Source organism: Verticillium alfalfae, genomic scaffold, assembly GCF_000150825.1.
Source record: "Verticillium alfalfae VaMs.102 supercont1.8 genomic scaffold, whole genome shotgun sequence".
In the NCBI taxonomy this organism is placed as follows: Eukaryota; Fungi; Ascomycota; class Sordariomycetes; order Glomerellales; family Plectosphaerellaceae; genus Verticillium; species Verticillium alfalfae.
Window position 1 is genome coordinate 50,884 of NW_003315031.1, and position 23,179 is coordinate 74,062.

Here is a 23,179-nt window from a genome sequence, read left to right on the forward strand (position 1 = left end):
TTGATCCTCGGAGGCAGATCTGGTACGTGATGTGGATATCACTTAACATTGGCGAAAAGAAGGCGCCCATGAGGCGAGGCATAAATGTCCTCAAGAGTAGCTGGAGCTGGCACCTTTGAAACTCCAACAGGCCGGTTCAACGATATCGAATCCAGGTCCATGTCTTTGGCCGTCCCTCCAGCTTGGGCAAATATAGTTCGGAGATGTGATTGGGATGATGTTTCCAACTGTCAGGAATGGGATTCGAGGAGCAGTTGGAACTTGGCGTAACTGTCAGGAGGCCACTGCGGAGCCACGGAGAGGGGGCTGCTTCGGGGCTGAGGACTACGAGAACGCGTTTATGAGAATTGCGGAAGGCCCTCCTAGCTTCGGAGGGCCAAAATTCGGACGTATTACACCCCATACCTCTTATCTACTGCCTGCGGACCACGTGCGGAAGACCTCTTCACTCCGCTCAACCCCACACTCTGACGGTACCGTGCGTGACTTCAAGGCGCATATCTGTCTTAATTTCATCTGAAGTGTTCTGTGTTACGAACCAAGACACAAGCTATGGAGCGTACGTCAAGTACCAACAGCGTTCCACAGTTCGGAGCACACGCTGTGTCCTCATTGATCGAGTCTGAGAGAACGGGTTGCTACCCTCTCTACCACAACGATCTGCCTGAGACGATGGCGAGAACAAATTCACTCTCAATGAAGACGAATTTACAAAGCGAGCGGTCGGGAAGTTTGACTTGGGAAGCCGCATGCCAGAGCTGCTGCAATCGCACGCGACTGAGTACCCGAAGCCGTTCATGCAAGTCGAGGTGTACCTGTTTCGATTCTTCATTGAATTGGGGCGGATAAATCCATGCGCAGTTCGAGCCAGCGGCTGTCAAGCCTTATTTAGCCAGCAGATTTCGGGGCTTCGTCTGACCAGGCGGCGTTGGAATGTTTCCATCGTCTGCACCACCGACTATGGTCTTGCCCCAGCCATGCATTCCAAACGCGCTGCCCAGTGCCCAAATTTAACCCCGAGTCCACAGGTGGCGCTACCATGCCCAGGAATGTTGTTTGCTCTCCCGCCACATCCTTAATTGTGTCAGCCATCGTCTTAGGAAGGTACCCAGCCTCGTTACTTCATCAGTATAACATACGAGCTGTGAAGCGCCGATCGAGGCGGTGACTCTGTATTACCAGACGTAGACTTTTCGCAGTCTTACGATCACCATCAGCAGCCATGACACGAACGAGGAAAGAAGTGGACTCAATGTCAGACAGCCTCGAATCGCTGGAAACAAAATCCTCCATGTCAGGAGATGCCAATTCGCTGATCAACCGTCCAAAACCTTTCTCCATCATCCTCCTTCTTACCCTTTTCTTTCTCCTCATGGCCTCGATCGGTGGCCTGAGCACATCGGCGGTTGACTTCCGAACACAAGGCCCGCCGCGACGGAGCTGCATCACTCAGAGCTTCGTCATGTTTTCGGTTCGTCCTCTCACTCCAATCTATCTCAAAGTGATCTAGCTCATTTTCTACAGTCGCTTCTGTCGCCAATATACGTTTTTCTTCACCTTTTTGTTTCGTTCCGCAATTACGAAGTCTCCCGGCGACAGCCGCTCCAATCACCTTTTGTTTCTTGGACAATTATTGTCGCCAGACTGAGCCTCCTCTTATGGGTTGTTTCAGTCATTCTTACGGCAGTGACCGTGGCCCGGCTGGACTCCAATTCAGTCATCACCCGATCCAACCTTGCGATTTCCATATTTGGAATGTAAGTCGATCATGTATTCCGAGCTGTTCAAAAACTAAATCAAGGTAGAATCTCGGTGACTGTCTTAATCTTGACCATTGAGATCGCCACCCATCCATTTGAGCTCCCATTCACACCACGAGCAACAACTGTCTCTTGCCTTGTCAGCTCTTTTGAAGACGATTTGAAGAGAGGTGCCGGCCTCCATTACCGAACCATGACCATGGATTCGGCCTCGTCCATGGCTTCGAGTAGATCCAGTGGTTCGCGGAAACAGTATATGATGCCACCGCCAGGCTGCAACCGCTGTACGACTATTGTTGAAGAGGAAGAAGCCCCCATGGATCAAGATCCACTTCTCCAGCGGAACGACTCGCCACCTATTCTGCCTGAACCCTGCCATACGCCACCCGGTACTGCATGGGCTTCGGATTGGGAGAAACTAGCAGTTGATGCCGGTGTGAGTCGGAACAACTCAGTCAGTGACTACAGCACATCAGCTGCTAGTGATGACATGGAGGTTCCCGCTTCGCTAGCGATTCGACGACCGCCGCCCGCGATTATTGTTACCCAAGGGTAGACCCTTCCCGAGGATTAGAGGCGGTGCATGATCTATGATGGTACATGATGGCATGACGATACGATTTTATGATGAACGATTTAATTCCTTATTGACACGCTTCCCGCCTGTCTGAACGAAAGCCAGAATGGGTCGCAATGTCGGCAAATGTAATGTATGAGAAGAGAAATGACCTATAATGAGCTTCCTATCGAGGGTCGAATGTGGGATGATAGTGTTTTGAAAAAAAAAATGTACGACATCTAAATTACTGCCTTGGGTGCTGCAGGTCTGTTCAAGGCTTAAGACCACGATGCTTGCTGGGTCCTGAATTAAAAGGGTTTGGAATCAAAAAGTATGCTAGCTTGAGTTAGTAATACTACAGCAAACGTGAGCTAGTTCTTGGACAATCCCCAAATTGCCAGGTATGTTACGAAGCCATCCCCAGTTGACACGAAGCTTGTTATAGGCTGTTACTCGACCTTAGTGGCCTTAACCTTGATAATTCGCCGAAAACTTTAGTCTGAACTGTTACTATTCTCCTGGGCGGAGGCTCATCAACTTCTATACTTTTTGGACGCCGGTCTACGAATTGCGTGCAAGGAGTCCCGCGCCGTTCTGCTTTGTCGCCCTGACACAGCCAAGAACATGCATCCCGCCGCTACATGGTCACGACACGCCGACGAGGAAAAGACAACTATATCCCGGTACATTCGGGTGACGATAATGTTGGCTTCCGACTTGCCCCTAGGGACATGGACGCTTGCGGGCCCATGCCGTAGGATATCTTACTCACTCGTTCGTCTTTCTATCGTCTTCCCGAGAGATCAGACATCCACCTTGACTTTAGGCTTCCAAATTGCTGGGATGAGACTCCAAAAATGAGCTGCAAGCACTTTCGAAGCTGTCTATCAGAGGCTTCAGACCGAGCGAATCAGGTCTTTGCGGGCCTGTTGGGCTTGGTTTAAGAGAGAAATTCCTAGGTGGGCGCCGGATATGGCTTATCAATCAAGGTGGGGGGCTTCCGGCCGGCCGGCCGACTTCAAGCCCGCTGCAGTAGAAAATACACGATACCGTTACACAACGGAGCATAATGAGATGATCAACCCCAGAGAGCCTAAGACGAATTGAGTATTGATAGACGGCAAGATGCAATGCGTGGAGAGCTTCATGCGAAAGAGATATTGGTACATGAGAGAATACTGCACGTCCATGTATGTGAGATACCGCCATGAGATCTCAGTTCTCTCTCCGATTTGTCCCCCCACCGCGAGATGAAGTGTATCTTGAGATCAACCACAGGCCGTTGGAATCAGAACATTTGTTCAGTGTGCTGCATCAGTTGCCTAGTATCAATGGGGCAAATGACATGAAGCTTGAGAAGGATCAGCGTCACCTAGCTTAACTTAGGTATCCCAGATGTCCATGAGCATATGAATGTCAGGAGCGAATTGTGGAGACTGAGAAACATACTCTCTTCAGGTCACAGAGATGCGCCTGAGGTCCGGTTGAATATTGACACCGACCATTCAGAACATAATTAGGTGCCATCAATCAATGGGGCCGCCCATGAAGCACACAAAGCATAGTCATGATGTATAGGTCCCAGGAGGCACTTCCATCGATGGTCGCAGGCTGTTATAGAGGGGTTCTGGCTGCTAGTATGTACCGCTTCTGTCAGGGGGACCCTGCGGGTTCCCTGCAGAGTCGCCAAGCAGGGGGTCGGTCAGAGGCTAAGGGCTATAGGAAACGTATATATAGGCTGCGGGAGGGCCCTCTAAGCTACGGAGGGCTAGAATTTAAATATATTCCGACTCCCTACCTACGTTTTATTTACTGCGGATCGCGTGTGGAAGACCTCTTCACTCTGCTCTGAACAACGCTCTGACAGCTCCTCAGGTCTAGTGCAACTCCAAGGCAAGTGCTAAATGAAGTCCTTGGTGGACATGACATTCACTGCATGAAAGCTGATGCCAAGTCTAGGGTATCAGGCCTGATTGGGCGTGCCATGTACGATGGCGAGCTTTCTATTGGCTGGACACAGCCGGATTTATCAACAATCGAGGTGCCGGATCTAGAATTTAGAGGAAGTGGATTTGCAATCGGTCGCGAAAATGGGCTCATGCTGCAACTGGCTATGTGCCTGGCTGTCGACACTTGTAACACTCAAGAATTACTCTAGACGTGACAGGCAACCCAAACTCCACAGCGTATCAAAGGGAGGTTGGCCAGCCTTTCTCGGTACCAGAGAATATCTAATCAGCGCCTTTGTGGCTGTTCTTAGTGCACGTCATCGCCCACTTATCAATCGTTGAACCGATTATCCGTGCTTGTGGCTTGACATACTCCAGTGACAAACTTAGCATCTCCATGTTTAGGGATCCGAGATAAACAAAACACACAGGCTTGGCAGATCTCCGGGTCAATATCCCAGATTCGGCGTTTCTTACTAATAGCCGAAGCAAGATTAATTAGCAAGAGATGCATGGCGATAAAGAATCGGATTTGGCTTATGCCCTGACCCGCCCTCAAACATGTCGACACCCACCTTTGACCATGACACCAAAGCCAGCGATTTGGTGCGCCACTATGCTGTCAACATCGTCAATAAGACAATACTTGTTACTGGTGTCTCCCCTTCTGGTCTTGGGGGCAGCTTTATGCAACAAATCGCGCCTTCAAAGCCCGCCAAGCTTATCCTCGCTGGTCGTATGCCTGCCAAGTTGCAAAAGCTTGTTTATGAGATCGCCTCAACGCACCCTGAGATTAAGGTCAAAACCCTTGAGCTGGATCTTGCGTCTTTCTCCAATGTACGCAAGGCTGCCGAGATGGTAATTGCTTTGCCAGATATTTCACACATAGATGTCCTGGTAAACAACGCTGGCATCATGGCCGTGCCGTTTAGCCTGACCGAAGACGGCTTTGACACCCAATTCCAAACGTGCCACCTCGGTCATTTCCTCTTCACAAGCCTCATCATGAATAAGATCCTAGCTTCCAAGGAACCTCGGATTGTCAACATCAGCAGCAATGGGCACCGCCTCGGCACTATGCGGTGGACCGACTATAATTTCAGTGACGGAAAGTACTATGAAAAGTGGGCAGCCTATGGGCAGGCAAAGACTGCAAATATCCTCATGGGGATAGCATTGGCGAAGAAACCCGGCGACAGAGGTCTTCTCGCCTTCAGTCTTCATCCCGGCGGCATCATGACGAACTTAGTGTATCACCATACAGCTCCATTTGATGACTTCGTCGAGGATCTACGACAAGCTGATGCTAGGGTTGGCACACGATTCATGTGGGGCTTCGAGAAGACGGGGGGCAAGTTCAAGGATCTCGACGAGGGCGTGGCAACACATGTTTTCAGGCCTTTGACCCAACAATCGCAAAGAACAACGGTGGCTACTTTGACGACTGTCAGCTCGCAGATCCCTTTAAAGAACAGGTCTATCCCTGGGCAATAAGCAAGCCTGACGCAGAGATGCTCTGGACGCTCAGCGAGAAGTTGGTGGGGCAGGAGTTTCGATACTGAGAGGCTGCGAAGCACAACTGATGGTGCTGGCTATGATGGGGAAGATGTCTGGTGATGTGGAACATGGAACCAGTCAAGATCGTGTTTTTGTTCCAGAAAGATAAAGAAATTAAAACAAAGGGAAAAGAATCATAACCTAGCACTCTCTGGCCAGCCTTAAACGTACACTGGAAACTCGGCCCCTCCTCTTGCCTTTTCACAGCGTTGGTACTCGGCACAGGCAAGTGCCACAGGCAGGGGTTCTTGCCTACCATCATCCAGGACCACGCACAGAGCACAAAAGCTCGACGTCATGAGTACTCATTCACCCTGATTGCATGTATCTCCGAAAATGTTTAGGCTTTCTAGCTTTACATTCACTTAAGCAAATTGGGCAGCAAATCGGGTGAAATACCCTCTTTGCTCTTTGTAACACAATCTTTCCCACAAAAAAGAGAATCCTGCGTCAATTCGAATCTCATTGGTAACGATTATTCTCTACTTGACTTGGTGACTCACTTGCAGTCCCAGCCTACTTTCAATATGGACACTCCGGACAAACCCTCCAGCAAACCAACATTCACTGCTCAGGCGAAGTCCCACGACAAGTCATCGCAGGAGAACCAATCTCAAGCACTTGCAAGCGTCTCGTGTGAAGACACAAGAGGATTTTGTGCCGTTCAACGCGCCCTTCCCGATGCTGAAAAGGCTCCAGGCGATGCGGGTGCCATCGAAATAGCAACCAGGGGTCTTCCTACGAGATCAAAGCTCAGTACGTCAAGCATTAACTCAGATTCGTGTGGAGAAATCTAACATGCCTGAAAGCAGATCAAGAGCCTTTGGTCACACGAGATTCAGCCGGCCGTGTCTACGGATCGGCAAGTGACTCCGAGAAGAGCAGGGCTGGCACAAAACCCGAGACCAGTGAGGAAAACTGGGAGTTCATCAAACATTTTGTCGATCATCGTTAAGAAGAAAATAGGACTGTAAGAAGACTGGAGAAGCAACAGGGTCTACCTGGTTTGCGGACGTGAACGAATGCAAAACATAGAAGCTCGTTCGCAATTGGCAGCTGTTTGCAACCGAGCTGTTCCATGCCTTTGTCGTTCATTGAGTCATCCAAAGCTGCAAACTTCTCTATTTCCTGATACTTCCAAAGGTTTTTTTATGGCTCCATGCATACTATCATATTCAGTGTCCACTTGTCAGGGAATTCCATCTGTTGTTGCCTCACCACCGGCAATCTCCTTATTGTGAAGCTCGTTAGGGACTCGATTCCGCCTTGCCAGGGCTCGACTCCTCAGCGAAACCACAGAAGCGCCCCACGGAGATCGTTGGAGGAAACAGACCCAGAGCAATATGGCCACACAAAGGGCTAAAAGACCCCCCATTGCGACTCCCACGACCATCCCGATTGTTTTGGGATCCTCCTGCGATGGTTGTTCGGCGTGAATGGCAGGCATTCTTTGATAGGTTGACGTGAGCTGCTATTAGATCGATTTTTCTTTTCGAAGGCAAGAATCGAGAAGTCAGATTGCAATATGATTATTTTGATTGAATAAGAAATGCGATATCTGTTCGTCCTGTCAGTCCTGCACCACACTCGGAACATAGCTGCTCATACATACCTGTGGAGGGAGAAAGCCAATGGTCAGCAGCGAGCGTGGCTTCATGGCTCATCAATCTACATGCGCCCTTCTCGCTTTTTGAAAGTCAGTGTTCGCCCCTTGTCAGATTTATGTTTCATGGTGGTAGGACGTTGGTCATCTCACGCCGTCCCCTCTGTGGACTCTTGCATATTTCGTAACTGCCGTGCACGCAGCACAGACCCGTACAGCTCTGTTTGCACCAGTCAACCGTGGGATGCTGCATAGCAATCCCGCCGATTGTCCGACCATCGAGCAAAACCTGTTGGTCACAATCACATGGGCACAGAACACGAAGAGAGGACTATCAGTTTAAGAAACCCGCTGGCAGCCCAGGCCACGGTATATTCTGGACAATATTTAAGAGAAGAAGAAATCACTAAGAGCTAGCTTGTCGTGGTCATGAATACTAAAGAGAAATCTCTTTAAGAGCACTTGGCAGGGCTGGGGACGTTCTGGCAGCTCTTGGGCTTGCCACCGCCAGTAACGTTGACGCCACTCCACTTCCAGTTGGAGCAAGCACCCTTGGCGCAGAGAATGTAGACGTTAGTGCCCTTGGAGGCAACGGTGCCAACGACCTTGTTGATGGTGAGGTCGGTGATGGGGACACCAGCCGTAGGGGTACCGGTAGGGGAGCCATTCTCGTAGTCCTGCTCGATGACGATGCCGTTCTTGGCAATGTTGGACAGGGTGATGGTGTCGTAGATGACGTCCGAGACGGAACCGGTGGCACCGGAGATGGTCTTGATACGGACACCGTTGTCAGAGTTGGAAATCTTGCTGTTGTTGATGCGGATCGTCTTGACGACATTGTTAGAGCGGTTTCCAACAGAGCCAATAGAGAGGCCATGGCCGCCGCTGCAGTTGCCTCCAGTGAATGTGATGTTGGTGCCAGAGTTGATAGCAAGGCAGTCGTCTTGGTTCTTCACAATGGCGCCGGAGATGAGAATGTTCTGGGCGTTACCGACATCGAAGCCGTCCGTGTTGTGGCCACCCTTAGAGTCGCCGGCCGAGGCGTCGAGGGTCACGTCAATGAGCTGGAGGTTGTTCACCGTGTTGACACTGATTCCATGCACAGGCTGATCCTTGAAGTTGAGGCCCTTCACAATCGAGTTGTTAAGGCCCTTGACGGCAAGCAGCTTAGGCTTGGTCTTGCCGCCATTGCCACCCTGGCCATCCCACCAGCGGGCGCCATCGGCGTCAATGATATGGCCGGAAGCGCCCTCGACGGTGATCTTCTCGCCAGAGATCTGGATAAGAGGTCCTTCCCACTCCTTGTAACCGAAGGTAGTCTTGCCCTGGAAGACGACGTGGGCGCCGCTCTTGAGGCTGGAAAGGTCGAGGGTGGTGCCAGCCGGGACAGCAATGTTGTTGAGAGTAATCGAGTCACAAGTCTTCTTGCTCTTGGCAAGATCAGCGGTGTTGGTGAAGGTGCAAGCGGTGGCACGGGACTCAATGACCTCAAACTTGGCGGGAAGAGGATTGGCAGCGGCGGTGGAAGCCAGAGCTCCGAGAGCGAGGATGAGGTTGGTAAGCATTTTGGTCAAAGAGGGAGAGTGGATGTGAATATCGTTTCAAACGGGAGGGCGAGTATGTATGAGCTGTTGCGTATGTAAATATGTTGCAGTGAAGATGAAAATGAGTATGCAAAGCAGAAAGTATGTAAAGAATGAAGTACTGGATAGCTGCTGAGGAGTCGATGCCAAGAAGGAAAACAAAATTGTAGTCCATGGCCACTTGGCCCGCCCTTTTGTAGATTTGTCGTGCATTGCAGTTCACTCATCGTCGACTAAGTCGGTTTGACGATATGAGATTGCCATCAAGCTCAGGGTGAGGTGTGGAGGTGAGCCGGGGCAACTGTCTGAATCAGGATAGGGCTGATGTCGACGGGCCCGAAAGCCCAGAACATTGGAGGACTAGGGGCCCCCGTAGCCCCCGGTCTTGGGCCGCGCGTTCGCCTAACCCCCTCGAGCGACACAGCCATTTGGCACTGCAGTTTTGAGCCGCATCACAGACAAGACGACGTGCCGGTAGCCGAACAGCCGGGTCCGACGGGGATTGCATAGGGTCATGCGTTGAGTAGACAGCGAAGCCTGGGGCTACAATGGCGCGAAAACCTGGGGCGCATTTCAGCTGTGGATGCAGAGCCACAAGCTCTGGCCTGTCACATCGCCTCCTGACAATGACGGACATCTCCAAGTCGTCGCCCAGTGCTTGTTAGATGCTTGTTGACGATGCCGGCGCGCCGATGCCCCTGGCGTTTACCCCTCCCGTCTGCCGGCGCCATCTCCCCAGGCTCCGTGCCTGAAATGCGCGTAGACCTGAATCTTTGGCATCGTCTGGCGCCGACTAACCGAATCTTAATTATTCTGAAGCAACGAAACCGATTCTCCCGTGGAACTATTTGTTTCCGTCCACCCAGGCCTACACTAGTAGGTCGTATTGCAGTGCTCATCAGTGGACGCCTGTCAACAACCTTCAGTTGTTTGATTTTGCGCCAGAAATGGTGATTTTCCTGAAACCGCCGATACAAATCAGGGCAATCGTTGCGATTAGCGTGCGACCTCGTGCTTTGAAGCTCTTTTTTGGGTTGCATCACAACTGTGTTGGGATCCTCTCGTGAGATGTCCTTCCGGTCTCAGCAGTGCCGCGTCTTTCTGATCGTAAGTCGATCAATCCCAGACGGGCTAGACCACGATGTCGCGCGGAAAGCCAGACTTGAGTTTGCACCTATCACACGCGCAGTCGCAGACGGGACGAAAGTACGTTTACCTTTAGAGTTGTTGGGTTCGTGGACATGGCAGCTCTCTGCCGTCCGGGGAAGCTTTCGCGTGTGATGCAAGACTCATAGGTCTCCTTGAAGCCGATTCGCCACGTGAGCATATGCTTTCGGATGATAACATGGGGTATATCTGTAGTCGATGATACAATGCGCTGGGTTTTCCGCCGGGCACGAAGCCCGAAGTCCCAGAACAATAGCATGCTGAAGGATCATGGACTATTCAAGACAAGCTTCTCGCTTTCGGTCTGAAAATGCTCCCGTAGCTGACATGGGCACATGTCCCAAAATATGGAACAAGGATTCCTTGGGGACGGAAAATCTCAAATAGGAGATCATATCCAGCGCTACCTAGACAGGCATGGTTCGTCTGTTCTGACGAGCGGTAACTGCCGAGTCATGTTGCTCAGGGGCAATATCAGACAATGTTGGAGCAGAGTCAGGCGTGCAGTATCGCTCATGGCCATGTCGGAGGAGCGGACAAATGCCAAGCCCACTCCCGTCGGTCCAGCCGGCCGACCGCACGGGTATTGTACGCGCGAAAAGGAACGCACTCGGCCGGAACGTAGAACCTGGGTCCCAATGTGTATGGGACAGAACAGAACAAACCACATGATGCTCTTACGTTATCGTACAGGTTTTTGTTAAGTGGTCAATTAGGCGGCGACTCAAGAATCTGACGCCTAGTGGCAGTGTCAGGCCACAGATAAGCAGCCAGGCTCCTACAGGAGGCTATTGTCCTTGCGAGAGGCCAATCGTGTGATCAGCCATGCCAGCGCTGACCGATGGGCAAACTTCTTGGCTCAAGGCGCTGGAGGCGACATGGATGAGGTGGCTGGCCAAGAGCGAAGAGGGCAGTACTCAAGTGGCGTTGATCGGTCAGGAGAGCTCCTGTGGGAGGTGAGGTTGCGGGAAAAGGGATGACGTCTCATACCAGGCGGATGAAATCATCACCGCTCCTCCTCTGTAGACTAGGCCTGACAAGGCCGGCGAGGAGGCGAGGAGGCCAGCGGGCTGGCCCCGGACCAGTTGGCCACCCGCGAGGCCAGTCAATGGGAACGCGTCGTGGCCTGCGGTAAGGCATATTTGTGAGAAGCTTGCATGGAGGGTCCGTTCTGCTGGCACCCTCTGCTTTCTTTTCCAGGCTGAGTCGGGGTAGCCGGTGATGGGAGGAATGCGATATGGTCAGTCAGAACCGTGAGACATGCCGCTAGTGCACAAGTCGTCGACTCTGATGACGCAGGCCGACGACGCAACGGTGGTCGTTGAAGGCATTTCGGCCAACGGACGAGACGGTGAGTAGACAGATACCAGAGAGACAGGCGTCAGGTAAAGTGCTCACCGTAGCGGGCAGGAGATGGCTTTCTCCTTATGTCAGACTGTGAAGCTCGGTGAGAGATTGTGAGGGGCCGGGATGTGCTGGGAGGTCAGTAGCGACTGGGTGGCCCTCTCGTAGCGTGGGCGCGACTTCCGCTCCACTGCCTTCATGCGCACGCACGCCTGGGCATCGCGACCGCGACGCCAACACGAACACGCACGGGGAAGCCGCTGGCGGGAATCGAGGGCAGGCTCCCCCCTTTATTGTCGCGCGTGGGTAGTAGGGGAAAAGTGGGGTGAACGCCATTTCAACGCGCAAAGTGGTTCGCTCCTACGCCAGGAACACGACGCGGAAGTCTGGCTGTCATTGGCTCCCCGTTGGCGCTCGTCCCCTCCAACTCAACGCGACGATTGGTCCTTGGCAGTAATCATCAGCAACAACTTGCCAGGCCGCAGATGCATGTCCGCTCCCCAAGTCTCACCAGTCGCCACAACACAGCAAATCACCACCCACAACTGCACTTTCATCGAGGCACATCTCCATTCAGCTCGATGAACTCGCCCAACACACATTCTTTCCCTTCCTCGTTCATCGACCCACCTGATCAATCGTCCATCTCCTGCGTCTACCCTGCGTCTTTGGCCTCGTCTTCAACCGCGAACCGTCTCAGCATCGGTCGTGTATCTGCTGTTCCTGCTTGCCCCTCTTCCTGAGAACCTAGGCGTGAAGAGCAAGCTTCAGACACACCAGACGACCACAGCACCAGCAGCACCAATCGAAACTCACGACCTCTCCCCAACAGGTTCAGATCCATCTTCCGAGGCCTGCGCCATCGACCCGACCCATCTCAGTGACCACGCGCGCTGAACTGGTTCCAAGACAATCCACCCAAGCCCGCTGATCCCCTCTTTGGTCCGGCCTTGTCTCGCTCCCTCTCCCTGCGCACACCACTTCCGCTCCCTTTTGTCCCTCGCTGTCCCCTCCTCAATCATTCATTGCTCCTGCAAACTTCGTTTTCTTGCACATTGCCCTGAGCACAAACCCTCGAGGCAATAACCAACAAACCATTGCCGACTCTATCGTGTCACTGTCTCCCCTTGGACATCAGCACCACTCCTTTTGTCGGTGAAGGGAGCCGGTATCCTCATCGCTTCTTGTTGGCAACGCCCTCAACAGCAATCGATTGCCCCTCAAAAACGAGTCGGTTTGACCTGGTGTCATCGTCTTTTCATTCACTGCAACTTGCTATCGCTTCGCAAATCAAAATTACAAGACGTGCCCCAACCACGATCGCCATGACTACTCTCTCCCGCCAGCCCTTTGCACCTCTCGACGGAGCCCGCCTCCAGAACTTGGGTAGTCTGAAGAACCGCCAGAATGGTATGGTTCGTGTACGCCGATACGTCCGTCCATCACTAACATTAGAACAGCTCTTACACAAGCTTCAAGCGCCAAGCGCAAGGCCGCTGATGTAGTCGAGAGCGACGACTCCGAAAACATCGACCCCTCCCTCTTCTCTAAACGATCCAAAGCTTCAAGCGTCTCGTACCCTGCCAAGGATCTCCTTAAGCCTACTGCCTACATCCTGAAAGCTTCCACGCCTCTGAACCAGAGCTCGACCATCCGCAGCTCCACCAAGGCCACCAGTTTGACGTCTACGCGTGCTCGTGCTCTGCTCCAGCCCAAGTCTCCAGTCGCAAAACTGAACACGGCCATCGCCAAGTCCTCGCCCTTTTCCGCACCCGCTGGTCGCTCTCCGACGCGCAGTAAGCGTAGTGGCATTTTGTCTAGCCGACGTCGGACTACTGGGCCTTACACCCGTGTGGACCCGCCCCTCTTCAACCTCTCCGCCGCTGCTCCCTTCAGCCTCGATGCTGCCCTCAAGGGCACTATTCCCAGCTACGCCGCGCGTTCGCCCGTTGCCGCGCAGCCTCTGACCACACCCGTCGTCGCATCGCCCAGAGCCTCGGTTACTAAAGATCTTCTCGAGCCTGACATGAAGGCATCGTGGTTCTTCGATATTCACGAAGACACCCCTGAGCAGGAGATGACCAACATGCTACAGCATGGAACTTGTGTGCTCGACATCAGTTCAGATGAAGAGAGCGAAGTCAAGGCCACTCGCGAGCGCGCAGAAGGCCGCGACAAGGAGAATGTGCCCCCCGCCGACGATGTTAGTCAGACGACTGCACGCCAGAGCCGCAGCCAAGAAGACGATATGGTCATCGAGAAGCAGAGGACAGCGCTGGGCGAGATGGATGCTGCTGCATTTTATGCTTTGGGTTGTGATGAAAGCTCGGTCATATTTGTTCCCGCGGACGAAGAGCAAGAGGCCTCGGTACGAGGACCTAGCACATTCGAGTTGTCTACGGAGCTGAATGTCGAGTCAACGGAACTTGTCATCGAGGTTTCAAAGGAAGTTAACGGATTGATGGAGAAGACGGGTACACTTGCTGCCAAGGCAGCTGTGCTTCAGCCAGTAGAGGGCACTGGCGAGAGCTTCGAGGTTTGGGAGAGCGATAGCACGAAAGGCGACGACGTGGAAGCGGTGGCGACGGGACATTAATCGCGGAATCATGACGGTTGATGTATGAGGTTCGGCCAGTTGGCCAATCTTTCATGAGCACACGATGGAAGGTTTGAGGGTATTGGCGGCGTTTTGGCTAGCGTTTGTTTTACAGGTTGAACTTGATCTGTGGAGAATGGGTTCGGGTTGTGCTTTGATTTGGCACTTTTCAAGTACCGATGAGTTGAGGCTGAATGAGATTATCATGTTTGTTTGTCTTTCCCTACATTTGTCCTGTGAGCCTGTGTTCAGCAAGCCACGTTCGCCGAGGCACGTGGGGTACGGCGGCCCCCTCCACAATGTGTGTAAGTGCTCCGTTGATAAGGCCAGGGGGGCTCCCATACACCGGCTCTCGGGCCAAACATTGAAGAGAACTCCGACACTAGTCAGGGGCTCAGCGGAACCTGTGTCGGCTTTGATATGGGCAGCTCAAGAATGATGCATCTATACAGTCCCATCGAACAAAGACGACGTCCTGTCGTACTCGGTTTCGGGGCGAGTCATGACACCTGTAGAGGGTGCCGTGCGTGCCAGCACGGAGAACTCTGTGGTCGAGCAATTAACTTCGAGAGCGTAGGGAATTGTTGCCGGGATACAATTCCTCTTCATAGCCCGAAAAAGACTTTCTGTGGAACCCACTGGTATGCGATGAGGTCCTGATCAAGTGGTACGGCACAGTGATTAAGGTTGGATCCGAGAGTGTTGGCATCTTGTCCTACCATTAACTTTGCCAGCGACTAGACACGAGGAGCGCTAGACGGATGCTCATGAATTCAGCGTAAAGCTTGTAAGATCAGAGTCACATTTGACTGGGAGGAATGAAGTAGTCGCCAGTTTCTTATAAAGTCTTGCTTTCGTTGCGGGTTCCCCTCTGGACTTGGTCTTGGTCTTGACATCCATTCGCTCCAACCTCCTACGTTCTTTTTGAATTCCACTCGTTCGACAGATGAATCCCTCACTGCACGGCCTAGTTCTGGCCGCCATCCTGGGCTTGGCCGGGGCCGTTCCTGGCAATCTCAGGTCTTCTGCCCCCCGCGGGTTTACCGGCAAACTGCAAGGCCCGAGAAGCGTTGGTCCTAGGGGTGTTGAAGCTACGTTTGTCAAGGCGACCTTGGTCAACAGCGATGATGTCAGCGCGAGTTTCTACAGCATCAAGGTAAAGGTGGGAACTCCACCCCAGGAAATCGATCTTCTTCTCAATTCGAGGTCTGATATAACTTGTGAGTACAGTCACAGATGCCTCGGGAAGTTGATGACTAACTTCGTCAAGGGGTTCCTTCATTGGATTTCAATGCCCGGAGATCCATCACATTCTCCAATAGATCCTTGGGATCTGTTGATGTTGTCTATGGAGACCCGACCGTCACCCCGCCGAGCCTGATGAAGTTCCACCTTGATTTGCATGAAGATGTCATGACAATTGGCGGAATTTCGATCCCCAAGCAGCGATTCGGAATTGCGAAACCTCATGAGGGTGACATCGGTGCCTTCAGTATTGGTCCTAACCGTGATCTTGGCTACGAAGCAGGCAAGCCATTCAACAGTGTCATTGATAATTTGGCAGCCCAGAGGGCGATTGCCAGCCGTACCTATAGTCTCGATCTGCGGAACTATGATGATCCCAAAGGTAGGCAATGATGGGATCTTGATTCGGCGTATCATACTGACCTAGCCAATAGCTGGCCTCCTCTTCGGCGCTGCCAATACCGGGCGGTTCGAGGGCAAGCTCGTCAAGCGACCTCTGGTGAAGGATGAACTGGGCACTTGGGAGTAAGTGAATATAACAGACCGGATATTGAAACCTTCATGAACCATCAGTTACTGACCCAGATGCTCTTCTACCCAGACCTTCCCTCGTTCTCACGGGCCTTGGCCAGTCCAGCTCGAACGGCTCGGAGGAGGTTTACAGCGTCGACCCCAACCATTCCACCTTGACGCTCGACACCTCTAACCAATATCTGCGACTGACTCATGCATTTGTTGATCCTCTTCTACGCGATATGGGCGCTGTCAACAATGGACGGGACGCGTATACCGCTCCCTGTTCCCTTCGAAATGGACCGGGAAGTTGGGACTTTAAGTTCGGCGAAGCGACGATTAAGATCCCGTATAAAGACATTATCCAGGATGCAGTCTTGGAAAAAGGCAGTGATCATTGCTTCGTGGGAGTTTTGGTGACCTGGAAGGGACAGTTGGTGCTCGGAGGCAAGTCGAAGCTACCACAACCTTTGGAGCCAGCGCTCGCTAACACGGACAACGAACAGCACCATTCTTCCAAGCGGCGTACATCAGCTACGATTTTGATAACCGGCAAGTTGCTTTGGCCCAGGCAGCGGACTGCGAGGGCAAGGTTGTCACCTTTGGTAGCGGTCCAAACGCCATTCCGGACCTAACCGGTTGCAAACCAGCGTAAGTGATGCCATTTCTGTCTTGAGGCGTGAATATGCATGTTCTCGGCGAACAGAATAAGGGTGAAGATGCGTGCTGGACCATTTGTGTCCTCAAGTATCGATGAAATTTCTTGTCGAATCAGATGAGCAACGTTTCTCGACATGTCTGCTAACAAAGACTTGTAGAGTAAGGGCCGATCCATCTGGCTCCAAGCCAGGCCACACAACACGGCCGTCAAACTCGACAACTTCGACCAACGGGGCTGAAAGAACGACGGTTCATCCAACCATGACTTCCACCATTTATGAAACCAGGGTCGCTACCATCACGGCTTGCCCCACGACGGTCCATAATTGCCCTCTGGGCGCTGTCACTACAGAAGTCGTCACCAAATTGACGACGTGGTGCCCTGGGAGTGATACTGTGATTACTCCTGATTACTTGGCGGGTGCCAAGCAGCTTGTGGCGAAGCCGACTCCCGAACCGAGTCTGATATGCGACGACGAAGATGAAGATGAGGATAATGGTGGAGCGTCTCACAAGTCTGGGGGTGAAGGCAACAAGTCTACGGACACGCCTGGCAACAACGGAAACAAGAACCAGAAGCCTCCCCCATCTGGAGTGGACAAGGGTGCACCCGGGCCAAATGGAGGCAAGACCGGAGCTAAAGACAACAGACCCCCCCCAGATTCGGTTGTGACTGCTGCTGGAGTAACCCTTTACTCTGTAGCGTTCTACAACGTGGCGTTTGCGAGTTTCCTCGCCGTTCTATTCTTGTAACAGGTCACCAGGCCTGACTTTGCCCTACAGTGTAGGTGCTGGCAGGAGAACGTCTCTGCATTGAAACACGATGTCAGATCTAGGTAGATGCACAGAGCGCAAGCCAAGAAGAAACTCCTGGTCAACTATAGATAGTAGCTAGAATAGCTTTGGTCGTACACGCTATTTCGCTACTGTTGTTTGCTCTCGTATGTGGCTTTGAACATACACAGTCAATTGCATGGTGAATCGTCATTATAGGTAGAGCGAGGGTGTCTACCACAACACCAGTACGTCAGTCAGTTTTGGGGTAAGGTGGTGGGAAACATTTGAAGTCCAGAACTACGGAATCTGCAAAAGTGTTGCTCTGTGTGTCCAGTCACGGGTGTGATAAAAAAAAGCCACACTCTTAAAAGTGAGTGTACTTTGAACCGTCATACTATACTATGCATCAGCCCAAAATTACTCAAAATAGAGAGAATATCTGAAATATCGCCGTTATCTACTTAAGTAGAATTTCAGAGCATTTCGTTGAGATACGAGTTGTTGAGATGGTTCTGAAGCTGGGGATATGTTTATGTTACCTGTGTTTGCCATGCCGGATTTGGAGCCGGCTTGTTCTGTCATTCACATGCCAGCGTCTCGGTCTGCAGGGGCCTATTTCTTGACTAGCATTCGCAATTGCCCCTGATGCCTTCGGGTGACTGTGACTCTCCGACTAAGTAAAAACCGACGACCTATTTCCGCCAGGGCTTTTTTCTCTCCATCTGTACGCTGCACAGTATTAACCTCGTGAGACAACAGTCTCACCATACGAACAGTTCCTGACGGAAACTCTTTGCAAGTAGTAGAGAGCTGTCCTTTCTATACTTATTTCATCGGTAGTCATTTTAGGTATGCTGCGAAGGAAGCATTGTTCGATTAATGACGATTTGCACTCAAAGAAGTATTGCTCTTGAGGAGAGTGAGGATGATTGGAAGCGTACCTATGATATTAGCGTATTTCTCCATGTCTGCTGGACGCGACCCCACCTCTGCGCACCGCACGCTGCACAAGGCCGTGGGATACTCATACGCTCAATATAAAGCCTCTCATCCTGCAACCAATTGCATACCTGCACACCAGCGGCCAAATGGCATCTATCAACGACCTAGCCATAGCTGCTATTGCGACATCCACCGAGGCAGATGCCTCCAAAGCCGCTGTCAGCCCCGAAAAAGAGGCCACAGCCCCAAGCATCGCTATGGATGACGGACAACTCTTGGCGCCCGAGTCGGCCATCACCCGCGGAGCATTGGTCATCCTTGAGGGCTTGGATCGCAGCGGCAAGACGACACAGGTGAAACTACTAGAGCAGCGTTTCGTCGAGCTAGGGAAGAAGGTGAAGGTAATGAGGTTTCCGGGTAAGATGAACCATCAACGGGCTCATGCGACACGATTCGCTGTCCCAGATCCTCGTCGCCTATGAGATACTTACGAGCCCTTACTGATGATTAATAGATCGCTCGACACCCATCGGCCAGATGATCGACGCTTACCTGAAGAGCTCCGTCGAGATGGACGACCACGTTATTCATCTTCTTTTCAGCGCCAATCGCTGGGAGGCTGTGTGAGCGGTCATGACAGTTCCCGAAGACTCCACATCACTAACATTGACAGGAAAACCATTCGTCAATTGCTCGCTTCCGGCACCACGGTCTTGTGCGACCGTTACTATCATTCAGGCATCGTCTATTCGGCCGCCAAGCACAATCCCTCTCTGTCACTGCATTGGGCGCGCGCACCTGACGTCGGGCTCCCTCGGCCCGACCTGGTCCTCTTCCTCGATCTCGATGAAGCGACAGCCAAGTCTCGCGGCGGTTGGGGTGGCGAATTATACGAACGCGGAGAGATGCAGCGCCGCGTGCGTGAGCTTTTCTGGGGGCTGGCCATGGGTCGGATAGGAGCCGACGGCGGTCTAGGGGACGAGGACCGGCGCGTGGACCGGGAATTCCGCCAGGAAGAGGAGGACTTGGTCGTCGTAGATGCGGGAGCCAGTGTCGAGGAGGTTGCGGAAGGGATATGGGAAAAAGTCCAACCGCGGGTGGAACTTGTGGAGAAGGGCCAGCTGGGGACCAGCGTGCGCAGCGTGGCGTGATCGAAGGTGTTGTGTTGGCCGTCATGATATGAAATCAGACATGCAGGGGCATCTCAAACGACGGCTACCTAGGCACGGCACTCATGGGCGACACCTACCAAACACCCCTCAAACTTATACAACCCCTTTTCGCCTCGTGTCCGAGCAACCTCGGTAAGATGAAATGTGTGGTATACACGCTGTGATAATACACCTATGTTACAGATCCACGTCTACTGCCGCCCTCACTGGAGTACTAATTGCGAAAGTATCCTCTCCCGCACAATCTTTCCCGCGACCTCGGCGCCATGCTGCAACGAAATGGCGCCAATGATGGCATGAACGGCACCGTTGAGCACGACCTGAACACCGGATCCTGCCAGGTTCTCGGGCTGTGCTTGTCATCAGCATGTCGTCCAGCTACAGGGCTCCTCGATGAAACTCACCAGTCTAGGCTTCCACCTGAGTACTTTATCCAGACCAACATCGATGGCCAGCTGCTCAATCTTTTCCCTCGAAACAACGTCATGCGGAAGCTGTGCATTGAAGTTGTCGAGCCTTGCAAGCGCAGGGTGCTCAAACGGCTGTCGGTTGAATTCGTCGGCGACGACTGCGCCGGGCTTGGGGGCGGCCGATAGAATGCTCTGAGCAACCTCGAGAACGACGGCTTGACGGCCTGCAAGCGTGTTAGCATATTCTTGCCATTATTCCGTAATAGCGTACGTACCGAGGAACGCCAGCCTGTCGTTGAACCCTCTCCTTCCGTAGTCGAAGCTCTTATGTGTGACAGCGAGCCACTTGATTTCCTCCGGCATAAGCTTGTCGCCATCCCGGCCCAAGAAGCGCACATACATTTGATCGAGCTTCTTGGGATCCGAATTGACGTGCCACACGCTGCGAGAGGGCTTCTTGGTGATGTGCGGCGAGAAGGGGGCCTTCATTGCCTCTGGGGTGTATGACCAGCGTGGGCGCTGGCTCTTCAAATCATCAGGCCTCTCAGAATCCTCCACCCGTCGGGATAACTGATCAATCTTGCTGCTGCTCTCGTTTTGGGCTTTGGCCGGGGTCGTAGCGAAGGTTCGGGCGCATTGCAGCGCAGGGGAGGAGGATGCGGTTCGCGAGGTTCGGCAGTGCTGAAGAGCACGCTTCGAGACAGCGAATGCTGCAGACCGGGGGTTGTTCGTCGCCATTGTGCCAACAATATCGGGAATGGCAAGGGCGTGATGCTTGGGTTGATCGTAGGGTCGACACGGGGCTAGAGCTCGCGGTAGGAACATCGCAGCATGACTTTTTTCGTCAACGGGAGCTTCGACGTCACGTGGACTCGCGCTGCTTACGGCATCGAGGCTAGGCCAACCCAGTGCTAGACCCTTGAATATCACCCCTGTCAGCTCCGACTCCACCTGCAATTGAAGGTCGCAACGCGTCCAAGATCGCGACAGCTGCCTTCTCGTTGACTTGTTGGGGCTCGTCGGTCGATTGGGTCGCGTCACCATCCATTGCGATCAAGACCAAAGCCGCAAAGGAAAAAAGTCAAGATAGTAGCCCTTTGCAATGTCTACTATCCCCCCGAAACTCGCACCAGGCAAGCCCCTCCTCGTCGAGAGGCTGTCACGGGTGCTTCCCAAGGATATCGCCTTTGGCGTTTACCACCTGTCAACGCCGCCAACCAAGACGGACGCACTTTTCTCTGCACCACCCAACGAGCACGAAGATAAGACTTACTGCGAAAATCACTTCCTTGCCGTGACTGTCGACGCAACCGGCTCAACATCAACAGCCAATGGCGGCGACCACGAAAGCCCGACGGTGCTTGCCTTTGCGATCGAGATATTCATCTTCACGACCGCGTACACGAGTACTTTCTTCGTCTCCAAGGCCGACTCCACCGGATATCTCGCACTTTTGGGCCTCCTGAAAGGCACGCCATCGCCCATCAAGGAGGTCTGCGGCGCCTTTATGTCATATCTCATCAAGCAGCGCCAACGCAAAGACAAGCAGTGCATTGTCAGCTTGTTCGCTCGTGCGCAGGATCAATATCTGTTTCCCGGTAGCATCAAGAACAAGACGAAACACGTGCTTGATGACAGGGGCTTGGTAAAGTGGTGGTGCAAGGTGCTGAATCCTTTGTTGGCATCGCCGCCGGCAGGAGACTGGGCGGCCGCCAAGGCCTATCTCGTCATCCCCGGGTTGGACGCGTACGAAACCAAAGCTTTCCTGCCCCGGACAGAAAATGTGGCCGCTCATTGGGAACTGGGACATCCGCTGGAAAGAATATCGCACTACACCAGGGAGTACGACTGGGTTCCGCCAAGATGCCTTATCCCAAAGTATCCCGACGACCCCAAGTCTCGGTACCGGGACGAGCTGGATGAAGAGTCGGCCAAGTCAAAACAGCTCCAGACGACAGGCATGTGGAAGGGCATCCGCTCGCTCGACCAGTTCTGGGAGATGCTGGCCTATCGACAAGAGTGCTCCAGTGGCAGGCTTACGGGGTTCATCTGGGTCGTGTTTGACCCCAAGAACGGTGAACAGAGAGCAGACGCTCCCGCATCTTTTCCTACGCCCAGCGCTTCCCTCAGCACGCCCTCCATGTCGGAGTCGCCTTCGACTCCATCAAAACAACGGACAACGGGCACGGCTAAACTGCTCCTCACCCCAAGAAAGCTTTTTCAAACGACAGAGTCCGCTGATGCAGCTTCCAAGGCCAGACCCGAGAAGAAGGCCAAGAAGAAGAAGAAGCCTCTCCGCGGCATCATCAAGACGCGCCAGCCCAATATCAAAACGCAACGACGCAACCAGTTCAAGACTCGCAAGATCAGCACTGCGTACTACTATTGGCCCCTCGAGGGGCGTGGGCAGCGAGTTGTCGAGGAATCGGCTTACAAACGTTCGATAGAACTGCTTCTCCACCTCGATTTTGCCAATTTGGATCTCGCTAAGGGCAGCACAAGGAGGTGGGTGAGTGAGGTTGGCATAGGCGAGCCGTGGGGCTTGGAGGTCACTGGCCAACGCGATGTTAGTGTGGTGGACCATGCAGCTTCTGCGACGGCAACTGGGACTGTGAATAACCTCTCCGGGATGGTGAAGCGTAAGAGGGCGCCAGCGATAGAGGAGAACGAAGATCAGCCTGCCAAGATCAACGTTCTAAGCGCTGGCCTCGTTCGGAAGAAGCCGAGGGCTTGATGATACCAACTCTTTTGATTTTCGGGCAAAAGGAAGCCTCGGCGGCGTTTCGGGCACTGGTTCACTTGGGTAACGAGGAATGTCGGGCTTGAGCAATAAACATGATATCTTTCTGGCATGGATTTGCACTGCGACGAGTCTGTCTATATGCGCTTTTCTCATGACGAACTGGCAGGGCGAAGTCACGGCACGCCATAAATCCTCTCAGCAATCGCTTAAGGTTTAGATCACACTGCACAAGGGTAATCGTAAAGCATACATCCACTCAACTCAAATGCCTACAGAAGAGCTTCCAGACCAAACATCATCCCTGCAGATGTTCCAGGTTCACGGGCGTGACCGCCGCCTGTCCGGCCAGCACGGCCATGATGTTCCGCATGCTCAGCTCCTCAAACCCAGCATGGGTCTCGACGGTGCCGCCCGCATTATGGCACGTCAGAAACGCCTTGGAACCTGCCATGGCGGCGAGCCTGGGATGCACCGCCGGCTCGGCGGCGTGCACGTCGAGCGCCGCGCTGCTCAAGAGGCCGGCCTCAAGGGCGTCGGCCAGGGCGGGTTCGTCGACAAGACTGCCGCGCGCGACGTTGACGAAGCGCGACCCGGGCTTG

The 23,179-nt window shown here is 53.0% G+C and overlaps 10 protein-coding genes across 10 annotated transcripts in view; 7 read left to right on the forward strand and 3 right to left on the reverse strand.

The window, feature by feature from the left end:
- Window positions 1-1,180: 1,180 nt before the first annotated feature.
- On the forward strand, window positions 1,181-2,504 carry VDBG_06434 (predicted protein; the record flags this gene model as incomplete). Its single annotated transcript, XM_003002826.1, has 3 exons — window positions 1,181-1,471; window positions 1,525-1,757; window positions 1,806-2,504. 3 exons carry the CDS (start codon window positions 1,292-1,294, stop codon window positions 2,314-2,316), a joined length of 924 nt encoding a protein of 307 aa, XP_003002872.1.
- A 2,313-nt stretch (window positions 2,505-4,817) lies between these two features.
- VDBG_06435 (WW domain-containing oxidoreductase) lies at window positions 4,818-5,919 on the forward strand (the record flags this gene model as incomplete). The annotated part of the gene is made up of 1 exon (XM_003002827.1): window positions 4,818-5,919. One exon carries the CDS (start codon window positions 4,830-4,832, stop codon window positions 5,760-5,762), a length of 933 nt encoding a protein of 310 aa, XP_003002873.1.
- A 433-nt stretch (window positions 5,920-6,352) lies between these two features.
- VDBG_06436 (predicted protein) lies at window positions 6,353-6,780 on the forward strand (the record flags this gene model as incomplete). Its single annotated transcript, XM_003002828.1, has 2 exons — window positions 6,353-6,581; window positions 6,638-6,780. The coding sequence occupies 2 exons, from the start codon at window positions 6,353-6,355 to the stop codon at window positions 6,778-6,780; spliced, it is 372 nt and encodes a 123-aa protein (XP_003002874.1).
- A 1,100-nt stretch (window positions 6,781-7,880) lies between these two features.
- Window positions 7,881-8,993, reverse strand: VDBG_06437 (endopolygalacturonase; the record flags this gene model as incomplete). The annotated part of the gene is made up of 1 exon (XM_003002829.1): window positions 7,881-8,993. The coding sequence occupies one exon, from the start codon at window positions 8,991-8,993 to the stop codon at window positions 7,881-7,883; it is 1,113 nt and encodes a 370-aa protein (XP_003002875.1).
- Window positions 8,994-12,059: 3,066 nt separating this feature from the next.
- On the forward strand, window positions 12,060-14,118 carry VDBG_06438 (conserved hypothetical protein; the record flags this gene model as incomplete). The annotated part of the gene is made up of 2 exons (XM_003002830.1): window positions 12,060-12,932; window positions 12,983-14,118. The coding sequence occupies 2 exons, from the start codon at window positions 12,848-12,850 to the stop codon at window positions 14,116-14,118; spliced, it is 1,221 nt and encodes a 406-aa protein (XP_003002876.1).
- Window positions 14,119-14,944: 826 nt separating this feature from the next.
- VDBG_06439 (conserved hypothetical protein) lies at window positions 14,945-17,289 on the forward strand (the record flags this gene model as incomplete). Its single annotated transcript, XM_003002831.1, has 6 exons — window positions 14,945-15,338; window positions 15,389-15,745; window positions 15,798-15,888; window positions 15,965-16,266; window positions 16,383-16,527; window positions 16,695-17,289. 6 exons carry the CDS (start codon window positions 15,065-15,067, stop codon window positions 17,287-17,289), a joined length of 1,764 nt encoding a protein of 587 aa, XP_003002877.1.
- Window positions 17,290-18,401: 1,112 nt separating this feature from the next.
- Window positions 18,402-19,406, forward strand: VDBG_06440 (thymidylate kinase; the record flags this gene model as incomplete). The annotated part of the gene is made up of 3 exons (XM_003002832.1): window positions 18,402-18,672; window positions 18,770-18,878; window positions 18,929-19,406. The coding sequence occupies 3 exons, from the start codon at window positions 18,402-18,404 to the stop codon at window positions 19,404-19,406; spliced, it is 858 nt and encodes a 285-aa protein (XP_003002878.1).
- Window positions 19,407-19,559: 153 nt separating this feature from the next.
- Window positions 19,560-20,634, reverse strand: VDBG_06441 (RNase III domain-containing protein; the record flags this gene model as incomplete). Its single annotated transcript, XM_003002833.1, has 3 exons — window positions 19,560-19,777; window positions 19,832-20,061; window positions 20,113-20,634. 3 exons carry the CDS (start codon window positions 20,573-20,575, stop codon window positions 19,631-19,633), a joined length of 840 nt encoding a protein of 279 aa, XP_003002879.1.
- Window positions 20,635-20,939: 305 nt separating this feature from the next.
- VDBG_06442 (conserved hypothetical protein) lies at window positions 20,940-22,571 on the forward strand (the record flags this gene model as incomplete). The annotated part of the gene is made up of 1 exon (XM_003002834.1): window positions 20,940-22,571. The coding sequence occupies one exon, from the start codon at window positions 20,940-20,942 to the stop codon at window positions 22,569-22,571; it is 1,632 nt and encodes a 543-aa protein (XP_003002880.1).
- Window positions 22,572-22,875: 304 nt separating this feature from the next.
- Window positions 22,876-23,179, reverse strand: part of VDBG_06443 (D-mandelate dehydrogenase) — a gene marked incomplete at both ends in the record, with an annotated part of 1,218 nt that continues 914 nt past the window's right edge. Inside the window, one exon of the mRNA XM_003002835.1 lies at window positions 22,876-23,140. Coding sequence (XP_003002881.1) covers window positions 22,876-23,140 — 265 coding nt within the window. The remainder of the gene's footprint in view (window positions 23,141-23,179) is intronic.